Raw genomic sequence first — 20402 nt, forward strand, 5'->3', positions numbered from 1 at the left:
ATTAAAATTATATAATAGAGGTTCTACGTCAATGATCTAAATCATTGGATGTGATCTACTACCTTAAAACTACTTGTACATAAAAAATTATATAATTTAAAGACTCTTAACCTACGCATCAAGTAGTCAAAATTGGACAGCATAAATAAAATTGAATTAGATAATTTTTGATCACTTGATGTATAAGCTAAAGACCTTCAAATCATATAATTTTCTTATGTGCAAGCAGTTTTGAAGTAGTAGATCACATCCAACGGCTTGAATCATCGATGTAGGACTCCTATTATCCAGTTTTAACTTGATCGAATCTGAGCTTAAATTCGATCGACTTATCCAAATCTGTCTATCATATATATATATATATATATATATATATATATATATATATATATATATATATATATATATATATATATATATATATATATATATAATAACAATACTCTATGGAGAAATATTGAGATGTTGCCAACTCAACTCCTCAAATGAGTTTAGTTATGCCATTTGGATAAAAAAAACATCGAAAACCTCCACTATTTTAAAGAAGCCCCCTACGAAATGTCGCGACCCGAGCTTCTGCAGCTCTGTGCGAGCACCGGCGAACCCCAGCCATCGTCCAAGCTTCCCTATTCAGCCGCTCCAAGCCGGTGACCGTGCGAGCAATGGTGACCGCCCGCGGTCGGGGCCAGGGAGGGGAGGCGAGGGGGGTTGGTGGTGTTGGAGCCAGGGGAGGGGAGGGAGATTGATAGCACCGAAGCCGGTGGAGGGGAGGGGCGGTCGCTGGTGCTCGTGTGGAGCCATGGGGGCTTGGGTTCGCCGGGGCCGGAAGAGGGAACAGGAGGAGACAGCGACGGGGCGGGGCCACGGAGGGGAGGGGGTTGGTGGCGTCGGAGTCAGGGGAAGAGAGGGGAGGGAGTTTGGTGGTCGTGCAGAGTCGGATGCGGCACGGACTGTGGTAGGGCGGGGCTGGATTGGTGGTGCTAGAGTAGGGGGAGGGGAGGGGCGATCGCTGGTACTCGCACGAAGCCGTAGGGGCTCAGATTTGTCGGGGTTGAGGAAGGGAATAAGAAGAGACAGCGATGGGGCGGGGCCGCAGAGGGAAGGAGAGGGGTTGGTGGCGCCGGAGCCGAGGGATGCAGTGGGGGCAGGGGGTGTGGGGGAGATGACGGGAGGAAAGGGAAAAAAGAAAAAAAAAAGAAAGAAAAACAAAAAATATTTGGAGAGGGGGAAAGAAAAAAGTTATTATTTTATCACTAATAATAATTTAAAATATTATTTTTTTAAGATATTAATTTTAAAAAGAACATATTTGGAGAGAGGGAGGAAAAAAATATTATTATTTTATTATTAATAATAATTTGAAGCAGAAAAATATTAATTTTAAAATAATAACAAAAATATTATTTTAAAAATACTATTAACATATTATTTTAAAAAAAATATTTCAAAAAATTAATAATAAATATTATTTTAAAAATATTATTTTTTAAATAATAATAAATATATTATTTTTAAAATATTAATTTATTATTAATAATAATTCAAATTATAATAAAAATACAACAATATCAAAAAAAATATTTTTGTGCATCCGGTGCAGACGATGGTGGGACAGGGCCGCGGTAGAGGCAGCGTGGATGGCCATGATCTGGATCTTATGCTGTGAGGGCCGGAGCAGTGGGAGGGAGGAAAAAGAGGAGAAAAAAATACACGCGTGCGCACGCGCGCACACATACATACAGAAGAGCTATATTTTGTCATACATGTCATTCATGCTCTTGGCCAGTCCGAAACGAGCCATACTGGGGAGAGAGAAAGGCTTATACGAGGAAAACCCTCAATTCTAATCCTAACCCTAAGCCCGGTAAGAATCCTAATCCTAATCTTAACACCAGCGACCATGCATTGGATCATCCACGCCAGTTCCACCTACTGGAACTGAAGGAAGTGCCGGCGTCCGCCTCTATATCCCACGATTCATCATCATTTAATCGGAATGAAAATGTGTTCTTTGTTTTTGGATGGTTCCATGTTTTTCCTTCTGTCTTTTTCCCTTTTTAAAAGGTTGGATATTTGGGACGGTTTGGATTAACAGGGTAAATGTTCTCTTTTGATATGGTTTCTTTGGCTAATATTATTTTTTCATCTTTTAATCATACTCGTTTATGTTCGGTGCACAATGAAAATCTTGAATGCTAAATTAGAGGTTCAAACTAGAAATGACAAAGGGATTAAAAAGTTAATAAAAAAATTCCTACTTTTGCTTGAAAATTTTGAAGCATGTATTCCTAATGTTTATGTACATTTCTCCCCTTTGTGGGTGGTATTTTATCAATCTAAACTCTCTTTTCTTTCCAAAAAGAGGTACTTTGGTGGGACTCATAACTCTTGTCAAAAACAGTGTTCCCAAATTTTGAATTATCAATATGTCTATATAAAAACTGATTGGCATCTAAAAGTGGATCCAGATTAATTTGGGAGCGTATGGCTTCAGCTCCATGCCTCACTGGGCGGACTGGATTTCAGTCAGTAGTCCGAAATCAACTCTCGAGCATTCATGATGCATCATAGTCACAGCATTCTTGATAACAATGTCAGAAAGTTGCATAAGGATGCAAAGGATCCGGCCAAATGCTGAAGCCGACCGGACTGGGCTGTCAAAACCAGCTAAAGAGCCAAGAATGAAGAAATCTTGTTGCACCAGCTATAGCGAGCACAGTGGAATAACACCGTAGGAAGTGGGTGACAAACCACCACCAACAGTAACAAAGACTACATGTTTCTGAGATGTTATTCGCAAGGAGGTTTCCATCTCTGCCAATGGATTGACTTGATACTTCGCATTCCCGTTCTCTCCCGTCAGGTTTCCAGATACCTTTATAAACTAAATTAGATTAGCTTAAAACATGCCACTTGATGTAGGGTTTAATGTAAAATCTGCAGGAAGAATTAGTTTCTCGAGGTCTACCTGTCTCATCTGCTTCGCCAGCAAGGACTTTTCAAATATTTCAAGTAGCAACAAATGCCAAATTTCCTATCATCATATCATAACTGTAGCATCAACAAAATAATATTTCAGTGATCCCGGTTTGTTTCCTTTCAGCATGCTACATAACCATTCTCTGCAGACACCCCTACTGCAGAGAATCAAGGGAACAATACGATGATTGTCTGCAGACACCCCTACTGCAGAGAATCGAGGGAACAATATGATCGACTTACAAAATTTTCAACAAATTATATATACAGATGCTTCCTGTTTCTCTTACAGAATTTTCTTACAGGGTGTGAGACATTTGCACTCATGTAAATGAGGGCAATTAATTTTACATTTGTGATGTTCTTTACAACAGAACAGAGATAACTATAACCTGTATCTGGTGAATGTTCCGATAAACGCTTAATGCTTCATGTTTCATAACAATCTTCACTTGAAAGGCCTTCATGAAATATCAGATTAGCTACTATGTAGCACCTTCACAAGCTTTGTAGCAAATTCTGCACTTCGTAAAAAACTTGGCAGAACTTTGCAGCCACCAATCTGCAAGTTATCATCAAAAGGACTAACATCTTAAATGAAATATATGGACACTCATGCAAGGCGCGATTTCAATTTCTTTAAGAACTCCAGCGTCTCTGCATAGGATGGATCCGAACGACTAACTGGCTTGCATGAGTTTATATGATCAGTGGCATCCAGTACCTATGCCAACGAATCACATGAAAAAGCAATAAAAGTGATATTAGATCACACACATTATGCTTGGCGAAAAAATCTATATCATACTTAACAGAAGAATATTCAATGGAATCAAATAAATACTTCAATAAACAGATTTTACAGATCAAATGGGATTCTAGTTCTTATAATGATGTAGCCAGTGGATGTGAAGGCAGAAATTCATGTGCAAATGAGAAACTTTAAGTAGAATTCCAACAGACACAACAAAACCCCAAATAATTGAACTTATGTACATCAAAATGCATAGCTAATATTTTATTTTCAGAAAAGCAATGTTTTTCTTACCACAAGTTCGCCAAAGCCAGGATATGCAGATTCAATTGGCACCACCTCCATGCGAAAGGCCCAGCCACCATAACCTTCAACAATTGGGGTAACCTGGGTCTGTGACAGCGCTATTGGCATAAATTATCTGAAAACACATGATAATGCAGTATGAAGGAATATTTCTTTACCTCACTGAAACTGAGAACCTCAAGAAGTCCTTTTTTATGAAGATGGCGAAGAAGGTCATTCAGTTCTACCAATCTTGGGGATCCACTTCTTAGTTCCCCAATCTACAAGAAGGCATAAATATGTATGAAATTAGAATTTCAAATGCTGCAAGTTCAGTGGCTTATAGCAAATCCTTATCCAGGTTTGGGATTTTAGAATACTGACTGATGGTGCTGGACGGAGAACCAAGCCCATACGCCAAGGCATATCAGCAAGCTTGCTACCAAAATGTGGACAGCTATAGAACACCTGTTTTAAGGATTTCATTTAGTAGTTAACAAAGAATGACCATGAATATCATTAGCAAGGGAGATGCATACTACGCCAATCATATTGCTCATAAACTCGTCAAGATTATTTATCTTTGCTTGAAATAGCATCTGCTTAACCACCAGTCCGCCCATGCTGCAGAAATGAAACAACAGGAGTAAGAGGCTGTTTCAACAGTTTTTTTATGTACATATGTTTGTACTTACATGCATAGGCATGTATGTAGCATGTATATCAGCAGAAGAACAGAATCAAGATTATTTTATGTAGTATTCCTTCTAACATATGCACATGCAGATATCTTTTTTTAACTTCGAAAATGCCTTTAACCTCCCGGAAGAATGAAGACTTGTGCCATTAGGAAATTACCCAAGCAAAAAGATGTAAGACTTCTATGGTAGATGGTTAATTGGTTATATGCATCACATATATCCCTATAACATATAGCCCAGGCATCCTAAACTTACTTTAAGATCCCATAATCTTTTTTCTACATATATCTGTTGCATCATGTAAATAAACTTTCATTGTATACTTGAATGATGTAAAGCAACCATATGGATGCAAATGATTTAACATAAGATTAGAAGCTGAAGCTCAAATTACATACCTATGAGTGACAAATACAACGGGTCGATTCCCAATTCCAGCAGCAATTAGCTTTCTGAGCAGCATTGAACCGACCTCCTACAGAAACCGATGAAAAATTTAACCATAAAAAGTTATATGTCAAATTGTTGACAAGTGATCAAATTGTTGACAAGTGATGCATTCGAGAATCTACATTTCCAGCATGTTCTTTAATACGTATTTCATGAATCTCTTTAATGAGTTTCAACATGGACTGAACATGGGTTCTATGAAAATCACCCATACTTTGTCAAGTCATAAGATGTGAATCCTTTATATTTTTCACTTTTGGTTTGATTATCTATGCCATTATGTCTTCCCGTCCAAAACTTGCTCCTCAAGCTTCACCATTTCAAACCTCAAGATCACCATATTAACTTTTGAGACTTTCACAGTCAGAAACCTACATTGCATGATTATCCATCAGATAGAACAAGTTTCCCATGGTTTCATTCCAAATTGTAATTATCAGACCTACAATATTCCAGTCTACGTTCATTAACTAATTAATTGAAACATCACCATGGACAAAGCAAAAAATAGTACAGAGGATTGATTCAAAATAAGAACAGTCCATTCTTGCCCTTTGAAGCATCTTCTTTTCAATACCTGTGAAGCATCTGAGAGGGGTTTCTTCTCTATTTTAGAAAAAGTAACCCTGAGGATGAAACCAAGCTATAGAGTCTTTCTAACCTATGAGCCTTCTACATTTTGGACAGCTATCATTCTGTGATTTAAGAGTTTATAATTTCTAGATCTGGTCAACCATACCTGCTAAAACCTATCTGAAAGAGGATTTAAGATTTACTTTTTTGCCTCCTTTTGTTATGAAATCAGAATTGTAACTTTTTATTGTATGAACTTTCTTGCAAATGCTGAAGCTGTCATACTTTCTTGTCAAATTATAAGCCCCCAAATACCAATTCAATATGTTTTTCCTCACTTTTGTCATGGCCTTATCACCCTTGATTGTAAGTGTTTCATGCCCTGATCCATGGTCATAATCATCACCTCTCATGTTATTAATATTTCTTCACCTGAGTAAGTACTTACTAGAGCTTCAAGGTCCTGTTTTCTCGTTTTGGACACTAGCTCTATGACACTGCTTATTCAGACTTTTAAGCCCTTTTTGTGTATAGGTAATTTGAGGGTCAGCTTTGGTGCAACAGTTAGGTTGCTGTATTATGACCTCTGGAGGTCATGGATTTGAAACATGGAAACAACCTCTCCGCAAAGGTTAAGACTGTGTATATCTGACCCTCCCTGACCCTGCAATGGCAAGAGTCTAGTGCATTGGGCTGCCCTTTTTTCCTTGTGTACAGGTAGTTCCCAAGTTTTACGTATCAAGTAGTATACAAAACTATTCTAGGGTAAATTATGTTTCACATTAGATCTGAGAAATGGGAAAAGAGAAGGTAGGACTTTTTATCGAGTTTCCAATCGAGAGGAAGGAGATAATTAGATGGAACAACCCAAACATTTTTAAAGAATAGACTTTCTTATCCAATAGTTCAGATCTTAAAATTGCAGCAGATCATGCTGAAGGCATCATGATTAAAAAATGTGATTCATGCAGTCCCCTGATTTGGATACAGTTCCCAGATTATTGAAATTTTTTAAAAGAATATCAAAATACTAGGGAAAAACAAGAAAGTATCCCCTGATCAACATGGCAACATACAAGTGATCTAAATACAATTGTGGTGACTCATATTATCAAGAAAAATGACTGACTGTATCGTATCCTTTTCAAAATATCACTACTAATGATATTAAATACCTTAAATGAAATTAACAAAAACATATTTTCTCTTCTTGAAATGAGTTGCACATATCTATGATTTGTAAAAAATAAACACCTACGGACAGTTGGTATGAACAAGAAAATCAATCAGTCCAGGATACAGACTCTAATCAACATGGCAACACACACACAAAAGTGGTGCAAATGCAATTGTGATGGCTCATATAGTCAATATAAATTAGTCACTATATTGCAGGTTTTCAACATGCTGTCACCAATGATATTAAAGGATCTTGAATTAAATTAACAAAACATATTTTCTCTTCGTGAAATAGCTTGGACATATTTTGGATGGTTTAATTGTAATAAACAGTCAGCAAATCACATAAAAGTAGACTTGCCTAGATAAATTCCTAGAAGATTTGTGATTTCATTTCAGTGCCTCTTTTTAAGAAAATATAATAGCTAATGTTCAAGCAACCATCAGCATCAGTTAACTGATTTCCAGAAAAGTATTAATCAACAGTTATAAAATTTTTCAAATAATTTAAAGAAGATATTTTACCATTCTGCAAAAGATATATTAGTCTTCAACGAAAACATGATAAACTAAAACCTTTAATTATGCTTGTGATTATCATTAGGCAGGTGGGATTTGATGGATGAAATTAATGGGTCAGACTTCCTTTGCATTTTTTTTTTAATTTCAATCAATAGCACTTGTAGAGGCCATTTCAGATTCTCTTGATCTTGGTAGCTGAGAAATGAAGGTAAAGTAAATCAACAAGAGAAAAGAAAAGAACGAATATTAAGAACTTTCTCTTGTCTAGGCCAACTGAGAGATTGCTGAGAGAAATTAGAGAGAGTAGTTAGGATAGAGGTTACTCATTTTGATCCACTAGGCTTTTGTTCTTCCTCTCAAAATCAGTATCAAGTTAACACTGTTTTAGAGAAAGTTTTAGTCCTTAGTTCTCCTTCGATCTCTTTGAATTCCTTCTTCATCAAATAGAGTGTAACATTCACCATTAATAAATTATCTCATATCACTCTCTCAGCAACTAAATAGAACATTAGGATTTTAGCCGCATGCTAAATAAATTAACATAGATGTAAACAAATATTGTTCACACAATTTAGGTCATTGAAAAAGCACACTAGGTCCACTGATAGGATTATCTTCCCCACCCCCTTCCTTCCATGTAGAAACAGCCATGTTAGCAAATCATGCCACTAGTCATGTGTTAAATAACTATGCACACCTTTAATCATCAATTCTCAGGAGATAAAACGAGGCAGTTCTTTTTTTAAGAAGCATACTTCTCCCCATCATCTCTTTTCACATGATATTTCTCTGCCATTTTGGGTAAGACAATAGCCAATACTCCTTTTCTACTATATTTACCAGACAATACTTTTCCACCAAAATGAGAGAACCTTCAGTTTCCAGCCAATAACAAGATGTTGCACATGTATTCATTCAACAGAAGCTTTCAGCATCTGACATCGATTTAACACAACAAACAAGAGTAGCTAGCAGCATCAGACTACAATAACATTTTTTCAATAATGTCTAACTCTGCTTACACAGCATATGGGATTATGCCACAAAATGCAAATCTATAATTATAAAATCTTTAGATAAGGTACTAAAAAAGCACAAACCTGAAGAGGCAAGCTAGCTCCTGACCATTGAGTAAGATTTGTCTGCACCAAACATTCAATTAGAAGGTAGATGTTCATCAGTAGTGGACCTTTGAAAATAAAAAATGCTAGAGCTGTGATTAGAATGGGCAAGGACTATGATATTTTTTGTGTATTGCTTTCAAAAACAAGTCTGAGATGTTTCAGGAAACATGTTTCTGAGAAAACAAAAGGCATATAATGACATGTAGTCACAGCACAAACCTTGTATCTAACAGTAAATAAGCGAGCCTCAGGAAAATCAGCAGCAAGCCATTCTCTTGGCCAGCATGTACCCTGCTTCCCGGCTTCCTGATCTATGTTCTCTACCAGGCCAGATTTACTGGTTGTTGAGGACTTGTTATCTGCTATGCGCCATGACTTGAAAGGACCACCACGTAGGCCATGGACAAAGACAACATCCAGTAAAGGAACTGCTGACTTGGATACCACATCCAAGCCATCTGAAGAGATGGAAGTCCTATCATCCTCATGTTCCATACATTTACCACCATTAGAAGGCGAAGCGGATGGATCTTGTGAATTTCCCAAATGGCTCTTGTCCGGACATTTCCAGTATGGCAATTCCGGATTTAACAAGAATATCATATCTTCATATTGAGGGCACTTTGTCTTTTGGTTCCCTCCATCCACATCAGGATGCTTATGACTTCCTGCCTCTAAATCTTTTTCTTCTAAACAAAAAACATTTAGCAGAGTTGCCCTGGCATAACTTTGAATTTTAAGGTCGCTGCAACAAGGGATCTTCCCACTGGCACAATCCTCAAGCCATTTACACCATATTTCATCAGCTAAAATAGCTTTCTTAATGTTTGGTAGAAGAGAAAGAATTGTAAGCAGCCGAGCAGCATGCCTCCGAATATGTGCTGTAGGAGGAACTCTTATGCTAGAATGATCATCAGGGTCTATAGCAGATGAATCACCCGAAACAGTTGAATTCCGATCTTGAGACTCTAGGAGCCTTGACGCATCGTATGTCTCATTAGCAGCAAGCTTTTCATAATCATCACCCAAAAGGAAGCGTCTGAGCAAGCAAAGCACTCCAAAATTAGCTATCATATTTTGGCATGTAGCATCTTCTGAACAAAGCTCTGTCAATGCTTTTATACTCTTAAGTGTAGCAAATGCTGAATCGGCAGCATCAAACTTGGGCAAATTATTCTTCTTCATGTTTTTAAATAATGCAGCAAAAGGTTCAATAGAGAGAAAATCAGCAAGAGGAAAGTCATCAAAAGAATCAGGCTCTGATTTCAACTGAACCCCAGCTAGTTTTATAACAGAAGTGGCTAACTGACTGGCAACTTGTGCCGCTGACTGAGCATTGGACTGATCAATTTGAGTCTGCAGAAAATAATCACTTCAATCAGAAGCATGGGAGGATAAATTTAATAAGAGAGATTTTCTAAGAAAAACTAAACAGTCACGTAGTGCAAATGATTTCTGTCTATAGGTCTCAGGAACTCAGAATTTAAGTACCAAAAACAAATTCAAGTTTGAGCCTGAGAGTTGAGAAATCTTTTTAATTGATACACTGGACTGATGGTTAAGGCAACTCTGTTGCCTACTCAACTCTTACTTAACTTGGGTTACCATTATAAAATTAATCCTCAGACAAGGTTTGTGCGTGCCTGTATCCATAGTACACAAAATGATACCTTCTACATACATGCAATGATGCAAAGTACATACAGAAATATCAAGTGTAAATGAGTGCATGCATGTGTGTATGATAAAAAAAAGAAACCACATGGGAATTTTAAGAAGATATTAAGATAATCAACATCTTGGTAGTTAGACAAGAAACATGAGTTTACTAATACTAAAAAAAAATGGTCAGTAATGTCAAATATCTCCCCATCATAACACAATTTAACAAAGAAGGTATTTTTGAGCTCTCTCAAATTTTTATGTATCACTAAAAAGTAATCCTAAAGTATCCTAGTATATATTATAGTTAATAATACAATTTTAAAAAGAAGGTATTTTTTAGTTCTGTCCAATTTTTATGCATAGCTCAAAAATAATCCTAAAATATCCTAAAAGATATTAAGATAATCAACATCTTGGTAGTTAGACAAGACACATAATTTTACTAATACTTTAAAAAAAATGATCAGTAATGTCAAATAGCTCCCCACCATAAAACAATTTAACAAAGAAGGTATTTTTTATCTCTATCAATTTTTTTATGTATAACTCAAAATATCCTAATATATATTATAGTTAATAAGGTAGGTCATACCTTTTTCTTTTGCCAAACTTAATCTCAACTCCAGAACAAGAATACAACACTTAATCCTGACTTTGTATACTATTACAAGATGGCACCAATATGTGGTTACACTTGCTCCTGAAGAAGTTAGGGTTTATGACAAACTGTGGCTTGCACCATACTTGTGTCTTTGCGTTCTCCATATTGGGGTCATGTGGAACGCTTTGCCACTGATCTCGATTTGAAGCTCAATGAGGAAACTGGCTTGCTGATAGAAAAGCTTTTTCTCGAGTTAAAGCCTGTTTGGTTAAACTTCCAAAACATTCATCACTCAGATTGAATGTACAAGATGTTTCTTTTCCTTCAAACACCAACTTGTGGCATAAGAAGTGGCATCTTTGACCAAACCACACCAACAATAATTCCACCCAGACAAATTCATAGCAACAATTACCCATGGAGGCATCTCTCATCATGGATGCTATCAATGACAACTTCATCACACACAAAAAAATGTTGGTGATTCTTCTTTTTCTAGTATTATAGATCCTTTGAAGCAGTGATCACTGAATCAACCCGAATCGAGCAATTCGGCCTATACTAAACCATACCGATGCCAGCTCAAAACATTTCAACTGCTCCTTTATAAAATCCCAACTTCTTGAGACTTTATCACGATGGTTCAAGTCTTCGAGATTCAGCCACTCCCCCCTCACCCCTGTTCGAGAGTTGCTCACTAGTAAGTAGAAACCATGCCGCCTTCCGCTGCTCATTTCCCCCCTCTTCAACCCAATCATCACCAGTAAGCATCCCCTCCTCTCCTCTCGCTCCCCCCCGCCCCCCCCCCCAAAAAGGGTTAGGGAAGCGCCACCTCTCTTTTACCTGGCTGTCACTGATATGTGACCCACCGCTCACTTCCACTCATGGTGGAGATCCAGAACTACTGTCGGAGGAGTCATCAACAAGCCTTCTCCCCCTCTCTCTCCCCCTTCCTCCCTCCATTCCTCCCTCCCTCTCTTCGTCTCTCTCCTTCTCCCTCTCCCCTTCCCCTCCCTATTCCAGTATGTCTTGGAACAGCACAATACAAACCCATACCATTCTGAATCAATCACCGGCCAATACGATATTTGGTACTGGTTCAGTAAACCTCGCATAGAAATGATAGTAAAAGTACGTGTATAGAATTATATCTTCATTTATATTCCCACATTCAATCTCTAGATCTTGTTTAACCGTCTTATTTGAATAAGCTGTCCTTATGGGTCAACAAAAAATCCTTTTTCCCAATTTGCCTAAAAGCAAAGTTAAACACTGAGTGTCAGAACTGGGACTATTCTAAGCATTGGAACTGGGTGAGTTTAAAAATGGACCATGACGGAACCGGAAATTCACCATCTCAAATATCAATACATGGGGTGTTCTGTTTAGTAGGAAAAAATGGAATGGCCCCATCACACAGTATTTAAAACCTTGTCTAAAAATATATTTTTAGGAAAAAAAAAAAAGGTTTGACAACCTTTTGTGAAATGAACCTCTCTCTCTCTCGCCCACCCCCCCCCCCCTCCTCGTGTAATATGGTGGTAATTTTCCACCACCCTGGGTTGAATCCAGGGCCTCTCAAGTAATGTTTTGCATTTCACAAAAGGACAATACCACACTAGACTCAAAGGAGCTATCATCCATTAGAAAGAAACCAAACAGTTAGAACTTATCAACATAAATATGACATCTCATCATGTACATGGCATGCACTTTAATCCTTAAATTGTCCAGAAGTTATTTCATCGTGCTACCTCCATTGCCAACATAGCTGCATAAGAATTTATGTCAAATGATGGGACATATTAATGTATTTGCATGGCACTAATTTTCATTTTTGGGCTAGATGCTTGCAGCCTTTAATAAATTGCATTGCACTTTGCTCCATCATAGCAATGATGAGACTTCCATTCGCTTTTATGATCAAAAATATTCATCAAAAGAATATAGCGACCAAACACAAGGGCCAATCAATAACTTTTATACCAAATTTAAGCAAAGTATCCAAAGAGAATTCTTCTGTTAACAACTAGACATAGACGATAGTTGAATAACCAACCAACGTCAAAAGCTTAAACTAATAGGAAAAAAATCAACAATGTATAAGATCCTAACAACCAGTGGACAAGTACCAATTCTTTTTTCTGAAAAAATCCATTAACCGTTATGATCCTAACAATTTAGGGTCCTAAGAGGGGCAAGCTAGGGACAAGCCTAACCTTTGACATTGTTTTGTACAAAGTGGCTGCCCTAAGACTCAAAATTGCATCATTGTGCTTGCTAGCCCAAGGTTTTTACCATTGCACCAAGCAATGGCCACAAATAGCCTTCCTACGATAAAGATAAGGTATAACTAGAGCTGCTCTTGATTGAGTCACTTCATCCAAATGTGGGCATATGAAAAAATTGGTGCTCCATAAAATTTTCGAAGCATGGTTATTTGAAAAATCACACTCCTAGATATATCCATAACGTCACCCCATGGCTTGCATTCTATAGATGACTAGTTAGCTTTCTTAATTTTTAATCAATTAGGAGGGTTGGAAGATGATCTTTTGTTCATGAATAGTTAGTTTTTTTCTTGCAATGCATTCTTCTTGGTTTTTGAAAAGAGAACATAAAAGTCTACCAGTACTGAGACTCGTTACCAATACTAACTCAGGATGGTACAATACTCAGATATGATGGTACCATTGACTCTTGGGACGGTTTTGCATCCTAGTACTGTAATAAGATTTTTTTTATTTTTTATATTAAACGAATTTTTAGTCAATGTTTTTCCTCCCATGTTCCAGTGAGTTTCAAGACAATCATGGGGTGTATGGGCTCATACAGAGAAAAAGAGCAGTCCAAAATTTGCCCTCCTTCCCTTCCCTTCTCTCTCTCTCTCTCTCTCTCTCTCTCTCTCTCTCCATCCACAGCATTTACCAAAGCACAAGGAGACAACATGTGGCCCCAAGCTCTCTTGCTCTTTTTTCTTTTTCAAATCAAGTGACTCAACTAGGTCTCCCTTGGTACTGGCCAAACCGGCCCTATTACTAGTTAATCTTGAGTATTTTTGGCTAGGACAAGCAAAATGTCCTAATCCAGTCAAGGAACAATATCCCACACCCCCAAGGAACAATATCCCACACCCCCTAGTAGTCCCATTCTCCTATCAGAACAGCACGTAAAGGTACTGTCCTATTTCAATGAGTCCACAATTCTTGGAGAAGATAGTCAATGACATGTTGCCGACCTAAAAACCATTAAACATAGAAGGAAAGGCCGAAAACAATATACAATCATAAATAAAGAAATTTTAGGCCTAGTAACTTGGTACCAACTTCAAGTGACAACCCACTAAAGTTAAGGTTATAGCACATTCAAAAATAAACATGACAAAAATATTAATTCTCATAATCAAAAGCATTTACAATGGCTTCAAATAAAATGTAATAGTTATTTATAAATTTAGAGCCCTGATATAATATCCCAGATTGAAGGAAAACAAAATACCAGAAACAAGAGCTTCATTGTATTCCTGCATCAAAGGTAAATTTAGGACCACATCTAAATTTCAGCAAAATGAAACTTTAGGTCAAGTAGAATGCTAGATGTGCTTGTGACAGCACATGCATATCCTATGCCCTCTACATTATCCAAGGTAACACCACTTCCATGGAGGAGACACAAAGCTGAGCTTTGTTACCAACTATTACATTAATTGATATTTGCCCATCTCCCAACTGGTAATTACTGCAGTCAGTCTAACAAAAAGGATGATGACTCCATGAGTTATGTGTTACCCTAAGTTGGTTTATGACTTCATACAATGGATCCATGTTTCTCTTTCTACTTCCAAACATGAAAATCATGTATAGCACACAGAAGGTACTAAAATTACTAATAGATGAGTTTGATGGAGTCAAATTCCATTCTACATCAAATCGGATGTGGAGAAACAAAAATTATTTATACAAGTTTCATGAAGCCAAAATCATTTCCTTCTTTTCCTTAATTTAGGAAAATAAATTGAAATAAAATAAACAACAAAACCATGCCCCTCTCTTTCTTTAGAGTTGCAATATAGCTGAACAAGTTTACTTAGCTTGCACTGGAGCTTGAAGCCTTTTTTAATACTAAGGTAGAATTAAAAAATCCTCGAAGCTACAAAAAGGCCCAGACTAAAACCGCTACTTCCCCAATAGTGCAGTGCCTTCCCCCCGACTTGACTTCCCTAGCTACCAAGCCCCTCTTCAAACCCTTTCCAAAAGGACGAAAGGAAAGATTCTCTGACATACCATTTGAATAGTGATGATCGGAGTAAAAAGCCTTAAAGAGAGAGCTTTGCCAATGGTAGGAGTATTACATATGCCGGCACCTGATGAGCTTATCAGAACTTTATCCTATAATAAGAAGAGTTTAACTTGGACAAGTTCATGACATGAAGGGCCTTTGGATGAAGAACACCCTATTAATACAAGTCAGCAAACTAAGGTACCGGCTAACATATTTGTCTAATATAATACATTGAAAACTTCATATGTATCTATCTAAATTTGTTTATATATATGTGTATTTCTATATATAAAAGATAAAAGAAGTAAGAATAATTTCTAACCTTTACTTTGTCAGTTTTAAGTGGAGTGCTTGCTTTCAGATTTGATTTCTTGCTGATTCCAAGAATCTCAGTGAGCAAGAGAGTTAACCATCCTTGAGAAATGGGTATTGAAGCTGGCCCATGGTCTTCAAGGATGCAAGAAAGGATTTTGGTAGCTGAAAGGCGCGTAGTGTCTAAGGAAGCTTGACTAAAAACCCAACGAAGAAGAATACCAGACCACTTTTGACTTTCCTCAAGAGACAAGTGCATGTCTGCTGCATAAAGTAATTCCAAAATCCTAGCTAATGCTTCTTGCAAATGTTTATATTTTTCTGACTGTTTAGCTATTCCTCTCATGAGATGAAGGCCCTTTTCCATAACCACTTTCTTTGCATCATTACTTCTGTCAATGGATACCAGAAAAGCTGATAATGCTACTCGAGCCAATGCAATGTCTTCAGCTTCACTAGCGTAAAAAGCCGTAGAAAGAAGACTGGAGCTCCACTTTGGAACAGAAACGGTCAATGGCAAATTCAAATCATCTAAAAGAGCTCGAGCCACCAAGCTCCCATGCCATTTTACTGTTCTCTCCGGTGCCATTAAAGCAGTCATGATAGCATGCCCATCTCCATCGAGTTCTTGAATATGAGAACGGTTAAGCTCTGATGCCAATGCCCAATTTGCTAAAGCCCATGCAGCAAAAGGTACAGCAACATGTTCTCTCTGCAAATCATCCCAGAGGCCTGGAACAGTGACAGAAGTTAATTTCTCAATTTTTGGTGAACTGCCAATATTATCCTGGAATACCATATTCTTGCAGATATGTGCAAATGATTCTAGGTGACCATAATCAAGCTCTCCCAAGTTTAAGTTGCCATCTGTTCCTGAAAATCCCAAAACAGTTGTGCCACCAAGAACTTTAATCCCAATTCCACGCATTCCTCTATCACCATCATCGTTATCCTCATCTCCATGGTGATCTTGAAAGTGCATTCCACCTTGCTCAACAACTTCAAGTGCTACTGCAATATCTCTCATATCTGCATTTCCAGGTAACAACGTCTGAAATGATGAATGATCTATCTTGTCACAGTTTGAAGTGATTATGTCCATAAGGGCAGCAACAAGCATGCTTCTTCCTTTACAAAAATCTGGACCATCCAACGAAGTGTGTTTAAACTGCTGCTTTGACAAGAAAGAAAGTTAATGCAACAGTAAAGGTTCAGAACATCCAATAAAAGGACAAATCTTAGAAGAATCTTGAAAACTAAATGTCTTGGATATGAATAAATATGCAAATTTAAAAATACTAATTTTAGAGGGCATTGAGAAAAATTCAAACAATAAAATGAATTAAAGTAGATAAATAATAATTAGGGGAATGAAACAACTGATCTAGAAAAGGTTACGTGAGCATTTTTTTTGATCTTTTGTTTCTGTTTCTAGGCTAATAATCCTTTGATCCTCGATTCGTCTATTTAGTAGGCTAAGGGTTTAGATTTTGCTCATTACATTAGTTGATAGCTTAAAATTGACTACAAGTTGTTTGTATACTGTGAAGCAATCCCAGCTTGAAAGCAGCAAGAGAGGTTAGGCAATTAGAATAAAAAGGAAGATAAACCTGCTAGCAATTGTTTTAAAATGCGGTGCAGGCGACCACAGATGCAGATGTGGTCTCTTGACTGCATTGCATTGTCTATATATGATACTATATGCAATCATATTGCATATGGGCCAGAAAGGCAGTCCACTCTATATGTGGCTACATATATTGCACCGCATATATATGCAATCATTGCACCGTCCACAAGCTTGTGCTTGCTTCATTTTCACAACCACATATATTGCATACGATTTAGGAGTCATCATGTATCCCAATTTTGCAAGCCAAAGGACTGGAAGCTTTTGCATAAAGATTCTACCACAATGAATTCCAATAAAGCATTTTCTTTAATCTACTTACCTTTTTCACGTTAATTATCTTTTCCATGCTCTTATTGACCTAGCTTATAGAAAGAGAATTCTTTCTGATGTCTTCCTACAAATAATTAGATAGATATATAAAATGACAAATAGAAAGATTTTTTTCTTAAGAGTAGGTGTTAAAAAGAAAAGTTACCAAGGGAATGGATCAGCTAGAAACTGTCTAGAAGTTCCTGCCCAACTACCTGGCAGACCCATGCTGGTTGCCAATTAAGCGGCAAATTAATACATATATGATTGATCGCAGGATATGGAGGACAGTCCAGGGCTCAAATCCTGTGCATAGCTAACAAAAGTCATAGGATGGTGAATTGGCTGTACTGTAGTTTTTCCTGCTTACTCATCCATTTCATATGCAAGAGGCATCGAAAAAGAAAGAGGGGAAAAAATAAAAGAGAAACCTAAGAAAATTTGGGACTAAGCATCGCAAATGGCAATGCATCATAATCTCCGGGAAATTCCAAAACATTTAATCATGGCAAAGAAAAACCAGAATCAAATTCCCTCCTTTTTCCACACACCTCGAGGCAGACACTTACCTTCTTCGACCTCTTGGGCTGGAAGGAGAAAATGAACTTGAGGAGGTTCGGGATTGCATGGGGCCGCCCGAGAACGGACTGGCACACGTTATGGTCCGCGATTAGGTGCGCAAGTGCCCTCGCCGCCTCAGCCTGGGTGCCGCTATGATCCCCTCCGTTCCCGGACGATGCCACGCTCTCAAGCAACCAGTCGACGACCGCCCCGCCGCCGGCCCCCACGATGGCCGACCGGCGGACCCCGTTAGCGGCCGAGATGTCAGCGAGCAGCGCCGCCACCCGTAGCTCGAACCCGGACCGGACCTCCTGATTGGCCGTCGACATCACGGAGGCGAGCAAGTTCCAGAGGACGGCGGCGGCGGCGAATGTCTGCTTCATTTGGTCCAGGACCCTCTGCACAGAGCCCTTGGATCGTTCTAGGGTTTCCTCGAGGTCTGCGTAGATTCGCTCCGATCGGGGCCGGTGGTGATCGTCGGAGGAGGGGTAGGAGAGGTAGGCGGCGAGAGCAAGCGAGGAGACTAGGGTTCCAGTGAGGGCGTAGAACGGGAGGGAGCGGCGTGGGGAGTAGGGGAGGGGGTAGAGAGGGGAAGAAGAGAGCGGTTTCTGGAGGAGAGAAGGAGGGGAGGAGGAATCTTTGAGATGGTGGTGTGAGGGCTGCCCGGAGCTTTGGGAGGAGAAACGCCGTCGCGGGGGGCGGGGAGGGCGGCGGCATCGCCAGGCGAAGAGGCGGAGCATCCCGGCCTTGCGGTTCTCCAATATTGATTTGCGTTAGGAGAAGAAGGTGGTCTTCCGCTGGACCGGTTGCCTGTTCGGGACTCGGTGGGTAGATTAGGATACCACCGTACATGGAATCGGGGTTGCCGGAAATTTTGATTGGGCAGGAGGAATAGGCGGCAACGGAGGGTGACAATGGAACCGAGGTTGCGTTTGATGCATTGACAGTGATAATCTGGGTTATCGAATAATTCAAATTATTTACAATCAAAATAATATTATTTATTTTATTTAATATATATAAATAATATTATAAAAAATTATTAAAAATTTTTATTAATATATTTGATATGACAACCAGAATACTAATAGTGTAACATTAAAATTTTAAAATATCTTCAAATCAAATTTATTAAACATAAAATTTTTATTTTTTTAAAATAAAAAAATAAAAATATATAATATAATATATATTATATTATATTATATATATAATATATAATATAATATATTATTTTTTCTTTCTTCTTCCTTCATGCGCTACAACCCTCCAACCTCCAACTGCTCCGCCCCTGACCCCCAGCAGTCGCATCTCCGGCACCGCCTTTGGCCCTCCGGCTAAGCATCTCCGGCACCGCCTTTGGCCCTCCGGCTATCCGCACCACCCCTTATACCGTCCCCTGCCCCCCAGCAAATTCACCCGCCGCACCCTCTGCAGTCGCCTCCATCGCTGCCTTCACCCACCAGCGTCGCCGCCCTCACCAGCATCGTCGATCCCCTGTTGCCGTCTAGCACAGCATCGGTAGTGGTGACTGGCGTCGCTTGATCCCTACCAAATCCGATCTTCCCCTTCCTCACATCAGGAAAAAAAAAAGAGGGGAGAAAGGGACGCCGGCTCCTCCATATCGTGTCCTCCTTCTTCTCCGTGCAGTGACTGTAGGCTGCTGTTCGGAGAGGCGATGGCGACTCCAACGGCAACATTTGAGCAACCGGCGGCACCAAATGCGGCTTGCCGGCGGCCTGGTTAACCAAACAAATAAAAAAAAGGGGGGAGGAGGGGTCATCGAATCCCGCCTTGATCGATGTTTTTCCTTTGCTTTCCAATGGCTACCAACAGTTCGGAGATGGTGGCAGCCCGCTAATTTGCCAATTTTGGAGCCGTTGCCGGCCTGATTTTGTGAAGAAGGGTGCTGGTTTTGGTCCCCTCTTTCCACTGCCTATCGTGAGGAAAAAGATTATCTGAATTTTTGAAGATATTTTTATCCAAAAAAATTATTACCATGGTAATCTGAATAGCCATCTCTTCTCTTGACAATCCAGATTACCTCCCATGAGGTAATCTAGATTATCTGGTAATCTGGATTATTAATCCAAAAAGCATACCAAATGTGGTAATCTGGTGGATCCCTTTAAATTGTCAGTAATCTGGATAGATTGCCAGCTGCCAAATGCAACCCAAGGATGAAAATGATATGGTTAATATATATCCGAATCTATTTTCATATCCAAAGTAGATAAATTTATAAAAACCTAATCCATATCATATTCATATCGTTAAAAGTAAATAGATGTGAATATGGATAGATGATTATCCGATGTATATCTGAATATCTAAATCTAACTATAATTCTACATAGTTTTATATAGTATTTATTAATTTTTTAAAAAATATATAATTATATAAATATATTATTAATTTGATTTAGTATCTATCTAGTGATATTTGAATTCTATAGTTATAAAGTTTAATTATC

General features: G+C 38.5%; 1 protein-coding gene across 2 annotated transcripts; it reads right to left on the reverse strand.

Moving 5' to 3' along the window:
• Positions 1-3218: 3218 nt before the first annotated feature.
• Positions 3219-18807, reverse strand: LOC105041383 (uncharacterized). 2 transcript variants are annotated; one of them, XM_010918346.4, is made up of 10 exons: positions 17938-18807; positions 15437-16597; positions 8787-9923; positions 8544-8585; positions 5118-5194; positions 4558-4642; positions 4403-4486; positions 4198-4299; positions 4028-4126; positions 3219-3703 (listed from the first exon to the last, which is right to left on the reverse strand). In XM_010918346.4, the coding sequence occupies exons 1-10, from the start codon at positions 18667-18669 to the stop codon at positions 3593-3595; spliced, it is 3630 nt and encodes a 1209-aa protein (XP_010916648.1). In that variant the 5' UTR covers positions 18670-18807; the 3' UTR covers positions 3219-3592. The 2 variants fall into 2 exon arrangements, with proteins under 2 accessions (XP_010916648.1, XP_019705162.1); XM_019849603.3 differs by having other exon boundaries at positions 3399-3703; positions 15437-16566; positions 17938-18161.
• Positions 18808-20402: the final 1595 nt, after the last annotated feature.

Source organism: Elaeis guineensis, chromosome 3 (assembly GCF_000442705.2).
Source record: "Elaeis guineensis isolate ETL-2024a chromosome 3, EG11, whole genome shotgun sequence".
NCBI classification, from domain to species: domain Eukaryota; kingdom Viridiplantae; phylum Streptophyta; class Magnoliopsida; order Arecales; family Arecaceae; genus Elaeis; species Elaeis guineensis.

Bases quoted from the DNA above. Each gene is read 5' to 3' on its own strand.
- LOC105041383 (XM_010918346.4), bottom strand. From the start codon at position 18,669: ATGCTCCGCCTCTTCGCCTGGCGATGCCGCCGCCCTCCCCGCCCCCCG. The intron at 4,643-5,117 runs GTATGTAATTTG...TCATTTCTGCAG, and splicing joins GTTGTATTTGTCACTCATAG to CATGGGCGGACTGGTGGTTA. The intron at 4,300-4,402 runs GTCAGTATTCTA...GCCTTCTTGTAG, and splicing joins TTCTCCGTCCAGCACCATCA to ATTGGGGAACTAAGAAGTGG.